The sequence below is a fragment of the Sardina pilchardus genome, chromosome 8 (genome assembly GCF_963854185.1).
Source record: "Sardina pilchardus chromosome 8, fSarPil1.1, whole genome shotgun sequence".
In the NCBI taxonomy this organism is placed as follows: domain Eukaryota; kingdom Metazoa; phylum Chordata; class Actinopteri; order Clupeiformes; family Clupeidae; genus Sardina; species Sardina pilchardus.
This window is the reverse complement of record NC_085001.1, coordinates 16,122,827-16,132,950: the sequence shown is the minus strand read 5'-3', so window position 1 is coordinate 16,132,950 and position 10,124 is coordinate 16,122,827. Positions and strand designations below refer to the sequence as shown.

At 43.7% G+C, this 10,124-nt stretch overlaps 1 protein-coding gene across 1 annotated transcript; it reads right to left on the bottom strand.

Moving 5' to 3' along the window:
• Nucleotides 1–477: 477 nt before the first annotated feature.
• prf1.5 (perforin 1.5) lies at nt 478–3,405 on the bottom strand. Its single transcript, XM_062544020.1, has 3 exons — nt 3,149–3,405; nt 2,306–2,847; nt 478–1,616 (listed from the first exon to the last, which is right to left on the bottom strand). The coding sequence occupies exons 2-3, from the start codon at nt 2,821–2,823 to the stop codon at nt 596–598; spliced, it is 1,539 nt and encodes a 512-aa protein (XP_062400004.1). The 5' UTR covers nt 2,824–2,847; nt 3,149–3,405; the 3' UTR covers nt 478–595.
• Nucleotides 3,406–10,124: the final 6,719 nt, after the last annotated feature.

Genomic DNA, 10,124 nt, shown 5'->3' with positions numbered 1-10,124 from the left:
ATTAAACGACACAGCCAGGGTTGGTATCTGATTTGCACTGTAGATTCAGGCCTTTAACGCAGGAGCTGATTTTCTGGGATCGTGTGTGAGGTATGGAGTATGCAGCTCTCTGCAAACTAGTTTTGCTTACATAAGCATCTCTCAAAATAGTCACAGTGGTAGTTACTGAGTTATATTCCCCCACACTCTTCTTCCAGGCACATGACTGGGACTGTTCATGGTGGCAGAGTTTTTTTTTCTGTCTTAACCCATAATGTTTGCCTTCGGTGATCGCAAATAAGAAACTGAATAGTGGTGACTTTTGAAAAAGTACAGAATCATTTATTTGAACATCTTATTTAAAATTTAAGACCCAGGAAATTAAACCAACCCAAACATTTACTTGTTCTGTACAAATATCACAAAAATTCTGCTGCAGAAACATGGTGCTTTTGTGTGAGTCCATATATCACAAACCCCCCCCCCCCCCCCAAAAAAAACGTACCATTTTAAAATACTATGAAAAACAAAATGAGAAATTGTTCTACACTGTGGCCTAGTCACAGTTACAGCAGTTACTAAGACTTCATAAAGTCACTGACAGTTGGCTGAGAGGTTATTTGGGAGAATACCTCTCACACCTGTAACCTGTCAGGTGAGCATCGCAGAGGACGGCATAAGAGAAGTATAGCACCCCTTTGTTCAGCTTGCAGCCCGTCGTGTGTACCCCTCGTTCGGGAATCAGGACACAGCGCCCGGGCATGTCATTGTACAGCACATCGCTGTCCCACACCTCCACAATCAGCTGGTGGCCCACCTCGATGGAGCCGAAGTTGTAGGTGACGTTCCAGGACGGGTTGTTATTATCCATCACGACATCGGTCTCGCGATACTTGTCGTTGTACCAGATCTTGACGAAAGCGTCCGTCTTGGTGAACGTGTCGGCCTTTAGCCCAGCCGCTCTCTGGATCTCCACCAGGAGTTTGCCCCTGGCGGCCCTCAAGGGGCAGCAGTTGTGGTCCAGATTTTCGGAGGGGGAGCACTGGCCATTATTCTTCTGGTCCGCGGGAGCCATGTTCTCCTCTATGTACTCCGAAACGGCACTCTTGAGATTGCCCCTGATGTTGGCGTCTTCGATCAGGTGGTGCAAGGGGTAGATGGCGTAGGAGACCACGTCCGGGTTCTCCTGCAAACTGCTCATCCAGCTGCTGTAGGCCTGGCCGGGGCTCTCCTGGAACAGGACGTCCGGGAAGTACTTCTCCCCGCCCAGCACCTCGATCTTGTGGGTCATGAAGCCCTGGTAGAAGCCCATGCTCATGTTGTCCTTCAGGATGTCCACGCACTTGTTGGAGAGCGAGGCGTTGGCGGGGAGGAAGCCGAGCGCCAGCTTGAGCTCCACGTTCAGGCAGTTCTTGATCTCGGTCTCGGAGAAGCCCTTCAGCGTCGCCAGGCACGTCCGGAAGGCCGTGACCCTTCGCACGCGGCCCCCCAGGTGCACGTGGCGGATGTAGTGGGTGCCGTACGTGTCGATGGTCCTGCGGTACACGGCTTTGGTCTGGTCGTCGTACGTCTTCGGCAGCCGCTTAAGGTGCTTGCTGAACTCACTGCTGAGCTCTGGGTGATCAGTCACCCTGTAACTGCAAAAGAGGATGAAGAGGACTTATGAATGATAACCATAGATCAGTTCATTCCCCTAGACCAGATAAACATGGCTCTAATACAATGGTGTTATGTGTTGTTTTGATGCTATTTATCCTCGTAGCCCAAACACAGTGGGATGACTATTGAACAATACAACAGTTGTAAACTCTTTCTGGTCACAGCTTATCAGTGTTTTTCAGACACAGTGTGAGAGGGTGTGAGGTTCTTTTGGAGGCCTGCTATTGTGAACTGCAATCCCACTCAACCAGGACACTTACAGCCCTATGTTCAGAGTGAGATAAGAACCTCTTTGAATATGGTAAGTAATAAAAGCATTGTTACTATTACCTATGCCAGATAAGCTGAATATTTGAAAAAGAAATCTGGAATATTGTATGCTCTGTGATGTCTTGTGTTGTGATACCCTACATGTTTCATAATATTGTAGTAAGCTGCAGTTGTTTGTTTGTTTTGTTTTCTTTGTATGTGGTGTATTTTTATTTAATGTAGGCCTATGAATAGGAGTCTAATTCTAGATCTACAGGCACAAGTCAAGCCAAATACTCCACTCAGTACACAGCCTTTAGCTTCTGAGTTAAGGAGAGTGGAGCACACTAGTTGTTTTAGCACATCCAGCTGTTAGTTACTAGGCCCTTGTAAACTCACTCTATGTGTAGCATCTTACCTGTAGTATGTGCATGAGATTTCATGTAGCGCAAAGGTAGCTTTGTCCACGTTGTGCTGAGTTCTTGCGAACTTCGCGATGTCTGAACGGCTCCCTCCCAGAAGCACCTTGCCATATGTGTCTAGGTTCAGGTCAATGCCCCAGTTGTTGTTGATGAGCGCGGTGGAGCTCTTGACGAGAGAGTCGACCGTGTGATGGAGCGCGCTGGACAGCTGCTTGCTGCACCGGCTGAAGGGTCGCCAGTCCAGGACCATGGCGGGTAGCTTCTGCACCTGCCCACCCTGGAATCGGTTCTCACACAGCGTGCAGGTGCCATTGTCAGTCAAGTGCGTTTTAACGTTGATCAGATAGGCGCCTTTGCGACGCATTTTAACCACATCGAAGCCCTCTCCGGCAAGGTTGTAACCGGGCACAAACGGCACCTTCTCACACTCTGCTTTGGTACCGCTCCGGCAGGCAGCGGTGCTTCCAAGAAGTGAAAGAATTGGGAATATCACATACAACTTCAGTCCGGCCATTTTTCTTCCAAGCACGTGGCACAACTAAAACATGAGAAAGATGACAAAAAGAGATGATATTAGCTCATCAAATGGTACACTTGTCCCGTTTAGCAGTTTTGGAGTCTCCTTTCGTAGTTCCTTTCGTAGTTCCTTAGGCAAAATGTTCACATCATGTTGCCTAGGCTACCTATTCAGTTTTGGTTGTATAGGAAACGGCACTATGGGTCGTTTTTAGAACTAGGTCAGAGTATATTTAACCCAACATTTTGCTGGGGAAAAATGCAAACTAAAAACATAATAGGCCTACTAGAAAGCAAAAAAGTACACTTGTGGAATATCTTACCTTAGAACCAGCCGCTTCTGAGTTCCTCAGATTTCTAGTGTAGGACCAGTTTTGTGTCTCCCACAAAGCAACTGCCCCAAGGCCAAGCTTCCAAGTAGACAATTATAGCTTTTGATTGGTCCAACATTTATTTCTTTCCTTCTCGAAATGCCAAATTCTCTGTGTCTTGCTCATGAGTGCCTTGCCTTTCCGAAAAAGCTCCTCTTTGAGCTGCAGTGTCTCTGTTTGAGGCAGGGCAGGGAGTTTCCCTCTGCCCGGCCCCCTGTCCCTGCGGTCAGACTGTGTTCATCAGGCAAACTGTTTTGTTTTGATGAGAGCCAGAGTGGGACGGCTGCCTCAGCCCCAGCTGTGCAGTGGGGGAGGTTCTCACGAGACCACGAGTGTGTGTGTGTGTGTGTGTGTGTGTGTGTGTGTGTGTGTGTGCACGTGCGGCTGTGTATTTGACCGAATATGACTAAGCCGAGAGAGAGGAGAAAAAAAACATCATCATTGTCTATATCCTTAATCCCATCTGTTTGAAAATGAGTGGAGGATCATAGGCGGATTTGTGGAAGAGGGTTCAAACAGACAGTAGATATTGCATTTTCACGCTTTGAAAATGCATCTCATTCCTCAATATTTCAGTGCCAGTGTATTAGCGTTGGTCCAACACTAGTCACATATTTAAGTCAAAGTATTTTTACCCAAAGACAATGATTGCATTGATATTCTATTTTACAAATTGTTTGTGTAGTTACAGATACAAACCATGCTAAAACAGTTCCCTGGAAAAGTGCAGCCACTGCAGCTTAATATAAATATGCAGTAACCATAATGATGTTTTCCTCCCAGGTCATATAAGGCAATTTAAAATGAGCAACCCCACCTTCCCACCTTCCCACCACCCATCCCTGCCCCAAACTCAACCTCTGTTTAAATGGCATTACAGGAAGCACTTTGAATGTCTACAGCATTTGAAGATATGTTCATCATTCATATAACAACATTATGTTACATGCAAAATCTAATCATGACAAATGGGGGGCTTACAATATAGGTCAACCGTGTTATTTTTGAGTATACTGTGCAGCAATTCATGCAGCCTCAGTGGGAGGAGAGGACATCTGATTTGAGCATGCAAGCAGAACTATGGAAAAACAAAAACAGCTGAGATTTAGCACAGGAAGCACATGTCTGCAAACAAAACTACTCACAATCCCCTGGCACACGCTACCAGCTCTGTTAACAATGTGTGCGTCTCTAAATACCCTGATTGGCTGCTTCCGCTCTCTCTCTCTCTCTCTCTCCTTCTCCTCAGTCTCCTCTCCTTCTCCTCAGTCTCACTGAGAAGAACTCTGTGTCATCTTCCCCACCAACACTAATCTGACCATTGTTCACACTCTCTGCTCTCTGGTCATTAAGGCGTCCTTCATCGTTTGCTGATTTTCCTCACCAGCAGCACCATTCCTATACGAATAAGTATATATTATCTTTTGATCCGGTGAGTGAAATTCTGTCTCTGCATTTATCCCAATCATTAGAATCACAAGAATTAGTGAACACACACAGCGCACACTGATCTGGAGCAGTGAGTTGTCTGCTCAACAGCAGCATTCAGGGAGCAGTGAGGGGCACTTCAGCCATGGACTGGTCGGGGATTGAACCAACAACCCTCTGGTTACAAGATCGAAGCCCTAACCAGTAAGCCACATCAAGACGACCATCCCTCGTGGAATACACACACAATTTTGGTGGTGCTAGGGTACCTCCGAGTCCTCTGTCCCACAGACATTTTGAATACATGTTACATGTCCAGTCCACTTTTAGAATCAGCATATCAAATGTTGCTTTGATGAATGTACTAATTATTGGGGAACATGTATTGTAGTCTTTCATTTGTAGGCTTTGATTATGAGTTGGATATACTCTATTCACGTCACATTTTCATCTGTGATTAATTGTAAGATGCATCTTATGTGCTGTTAGGTCACTGTGGAGCCTGCAAAGTCCTGTTTTGGGAAACACTAACATCAGAAGTTGCAGCAGAGTTGGATCCCATAGCTGGCTGTGGTCATTTGCTGAGGAGCTGAGCTTTTGCAGCTGCTTTTTGCATCTATGATTTGTGCAGTAAGGGTCAGTGACCGAGCAGAAGTAGGTCGCTTGGGTGAGGCTGTGTGTGCACTGACTGTTGATGTCCAGCAGGGCTTCAGGGTTTTTTTCTCCCTACTGAAAAAACATATCTGAATACTCTGGTTATACCATAATGAGCCACTAGGTGGCATAATCTAGCAGTCAGAGAAACAAACTGGGAACATTGAGAAGGGTGCCTTGTGCTTTGTTTTCTGTTTTGAAAAGTTAGATTCTAAATAAAAACAGCATTTATTTGACTGTGACTGGGATCAGCAAGGATCCGCTTGGTCTTTCTCCTGCAACCCTGTCTGTAAGGGTCCTGAGTAGTTAGTATATCAGTCCGTGTGTCTGCAGAGGCGCTTTGACTGTCTGTCAAAGGCCCAAATTCTCCAGTAGCGCCCCTGCAGACACATAATGCAAGAAAGCATTGAGTGCCCAACTTTGTGACACTGCAAAAGGGGCAGATGAATGCTAATTGAGATCATGGGGCTTGGGACACCAGAAAAGCGGTGTGGCTGCTCTCTTGTAGATGGCCAAACGGTGGCTGACACGGTTGATGTGTGGGACCAGGTTGTCTCTGCAGGGCGGGAGTCGGGACAGATCCACCTTGGATCTTATGGTAAGCGTCTCATCAGCATGATGCTGCACACATTGGTAAGAATGGAGAGGTAAAGATACAATATTTTCACACATTTTTTTAGTTAGATTTTAAATAAAACAGCATTTGAATGGTGACCACCTGCATTTGTCTCTCTGTGTGTTGAAAAACTGTCATTGCCATGTGGGTCATTCCGTGTCAAATCAGACAAAATCCAGGAAAATGGTTGCAGCACCGACTCGGATTTTCTTCAAAGTTTGTCTACACAATGTTTAGATTCCATAACTAAAATCTGTAAAATATTTTTGTTCAATTCTATTGTTTTCATTGTCTTTTTGCCCTTGCGTTTTTACACTCTCTAAATGACCTTAACATGGCCTCCAAGATAAGGTACTCATATCTTAAAAAGTATCATTCCTAGCCTGACTAAACTTTATAGAATGGAAGACAAGCATGTTCTCAGTAAGATTCAATTGATTAAATGTTTGTACCACAGTCTCATTGGTTGTACAGAAGTCCCTAGTTTCTGAAAAAACATGCAAAAAAAGTGATATTGGTCTCAAAACTTTTTTATTGGGACACACCTGCCATCAATGAGTCTTTTCTATAGATATATAATCCTTAATTAATGTTGTCCCAAAATGTGAAGTCTCCCAATCAAATGAATTTGACAATAATAAGGATAAAACAAGGCATGTTTGTATTTTTGTGTCATTTTCATGCAGCTGAAAAGCTATGTGGGGTAGGTAGTAGGATCATGAAAATCTATGTGGAAATAGAAAAGTATATGGACATGCAGTGTGTAATTAAGCATTATCGCACGAGTGGGAGTGGTGTTGTTGGCCAATATCGCCACGGCTGTGGTTCGCCGCAGGCACGAAGCCGAAGGCTGATTTGACATGGAACTACACTCTCATCTGGCATAATAATCAAGGCAACTTGCAAACGTACCATAGGCGCAGTGATATCGTACGCAGCATCTGAAAATAGTCCCCATAGACAACAAGCAGTAGTAGTGCCAGTAGTTTGTAAATTGCCTTGATTATTACGCCAGATGAGAGTGTAGTTCCATGTCAAATCAGCCTAGAAAAACGGCAGGTTTCATTTTCAGTTGGTCTTATTGCACTTTCTAACTTGAGAGGAGACACGTTTTAAATGGGAAAATTACCAGAAATCTTAGTCACTTTTAAACATGAAGCTAGCAGGCGAGAAGCTAATGGTCTAATCCGATTCAATGATCTATGCTAGGCTGAAGCTAAAAGTTGTATCGCCAGACTCATAGAATGGATGGATGAACGGGAACAAGGTAAATATCGATTGTTTTGCTTGAGAGGAGGTGGAAAATGAGCGATTTCCAAAAAATGGCGGAATATCCCTTTAATGCACGTTTTTCCAAAATGGAGGGCCCTTTCGAGAGTCAAGAGACATTTAGTACAGACTTTAAATTGTTTACACATGCTTATTACGAGTTGATCTTCCACCCTAGAAAATGTGGGGAGGCTAGGGAACATATTTGTCAAGATATTAATGCCCAGACATGGCATGTGTTTTTCAAGCTGTAAAAATGAAAGAATTTCAAGGTCTAAAAAAGATGTGAAGACAGATGATTTCCACAGAAATATTTCACAGGCCTTGGTTTTAGGACCCATTGATGATATACACAAAGTTTGAACAAAATCTGAGACGGTGCAGCAACAATCTTATCTGATTTGACACGGAATGACCCATGTGTCTCATGCTTTGCAGCAGAGTTTGACATTTGATGCAAATTAAACACTTGAATAATCATTAACTCCATGTATCTGTAAATAATCAGGAACTGAGCAGGATGAGCAGGGTTTGACCCTGTGCCTTGTCCGATGTTGCTGTCCTATGACTATACTGTCAGCTAATTTTTTCCCACCAGAAAGTTTTAGGTACATTTCCGTATTGATTCTGGACTTTCCCACAAAGTAATGACCTTCCTTTTTCTTTAACTCAAAGACGTAGCGCACAGGTATGTGGCTAGAATGAGGAAATTAAGTGAAGTGATAAACCTCTATCACTTCCTTCATCAGAATGTTTATTCAGTCAATAGCTCAAGGCCAGCGCGATCCAAACACTCATCCATGGCTAACTGATATCCTCCAATCACAGCACACCAAACTCTCAACCTCTGGCCCCAGGTTACCGTCTTGTCTCGCTCCTGGGCCCCTCTCTCTTTGCTATCTACACCACCTCCTTGGGACAGATCATCAGTTGGCAAAGCTTCTCATACCACTGCTATGCAGACGACACACAGCTCTATCTGTCCTTTCCATCTGATGACCCCTTGGTCTCAACATGGATCTCAGATTGCCTCTAAGACATGTCAACATACAGTATTGTACTTGATATAATATTATTAAAATGATGTAGTCCTCTATCAAGCACATGTTTTAAACCCATTATAACACATTTTCTCATTTAAAATGTTTTAATAATGCCATTACACCTCCAAAAAGCTGCCAGTAGCGTATTGTAGATAATGATCAATAGTATTGCACTGTATTGCAATGGTCTTTCATTGATTTCACACACCTGTTCTAAAAAACAAGGCATAACTTGAAAGGTCTTGTCATAGTTGTCATGTTTGTAGTCCACAATGTCTCAAGGCTGTGAATGATCATTATGAGCTATATGGAGGAGGCAAGGGGACAGCAGAGATGTTTCATAATTACAGGAGTAACATCTCTTAAACACTGTCGTGTTTTCTACAGGGGCCCATCTTATGTTGTGCTACATGGCTTATTCTACTTCAAACCATATGCAGTGTTCTCATAGTTACATATCTAGGTTTCAGAATTCAGGACTATTTAGTTAACATGGTTGTGAGCAGTCATCACGGGGCAGGGTGCTTCCAACAGTCCTTGACGGACCAAAGCAGATCCAGTGCACAGGGTGAGTGAATGTAATCGCTGGCTTGCTGCAAAACAGCCATAGTAGGCTACTGACCAAATGCTAGGGACAGAGCTCATGGTGCTGGGGTGAGAGCCGTCCGGGGATCACGCATCCAGAACCATTTGTAAAGAGTGCCCCATGTTGTTTATTCTAGGCTTTTCATACTGGATGAGAAAAAATTACAAAATCTGCTCTGAGGAATGTGCAGTTTGGCGCTTAATCCAGTCGGTCTGGCTCATCATCGCGCCTGCTTCGTCCGTTATTCTAACCTGCTGCGGTATCAACACAAACCAACCATAATATCTGATCCTAGCAAGACACACAAATAGCAATAGCTTACTTCTTACTTACTCTACCAATTACAAGTTGCACACTGCTCACCATAAAACCGGATCTCATATCAACCGGAAATGCCATAATATCTTGACCCCAAATGCGGAAATAGTGCATGCACAGAGAATTAGCCCTTTTCACGTGATGTCATACGAAGCGTTGCTGGGTGTCCTCCGGCATGTCCAGCCGCCCAATACTACAGAAGAAGAAGAAGTATTCATGGGTTTCATCAGGTCCCTTTCCACAGGTGTATACAATCAAGCACCTTGATTATCAATGCAGACTGCATGGTGCTTGATTGTATACACCTGTGGAAAGGGACCTGATGAAACCCATGAATACTTCTTCTTCTTCTGTAGTATTGGGCGGCTGGACATGCCGGAGGACACCCAGCAACGATTCGTCTGACATCACCATGAAAAGGGCTAATAGACAGTAAAAGACCAAGTATTTACTAGGCTATAACCAAGCTCTTTCCCAGTTTTTCTCAGTCGCTTTGGTACATTTCTCGAATCATCCTTTGCAAAATATTAAAAGGAGTCCTAGAATTCAAAACCACATTCACCTTGTTCCTGTTGAATTTAGGTTGCGAGCAGTGTCCAAAGGACAACACCAAAGACTTTACCGCGTCCCCAGCCTGCTTTCGTATGCAAATTGGGAAATAGAAACAGCCGTGTTGAAATGCTCCAATCTGAACAGAGCTCGGATAACACGTAATAGGCGCCCATCCCCCTTGATACACCCCTCTCATTTGCATACCTTCGATTAATAATTCTTGTTAAACTGCTCTATGGAAGCATATGAGTTCCATAATTCAAATGAGAATGCATTCTGCAATATGCAATTCTAAAAGACATTACATTAGGCAATTGCTAATTCATTATGCAATTTAATATTACAATTTGCAATACTTTCTTTCAAACTGCATTTTAATATACAAAGTGACAATGCAATCATCAAATCAATTTGATTTATTTTGGTTAAAAATTTGAATAAACATGGATTGAATTGCATTCC

Coding starts and splice junctions, on each gene's coding strand:
- prf1.5 (XM_062544020.1), bottom strand. CDS start 2,823: ATGGCCGGACTGAAGTTGTATGTGATATTCCCAATTCTTTCACTTCTT. Junction 1,617..2,305: donor ATCTCATGCACATACTACAG/GTAAGATGCTAC, acceptor CCTCTTTTGCAG/TTACAGGGTGACTGATCACC.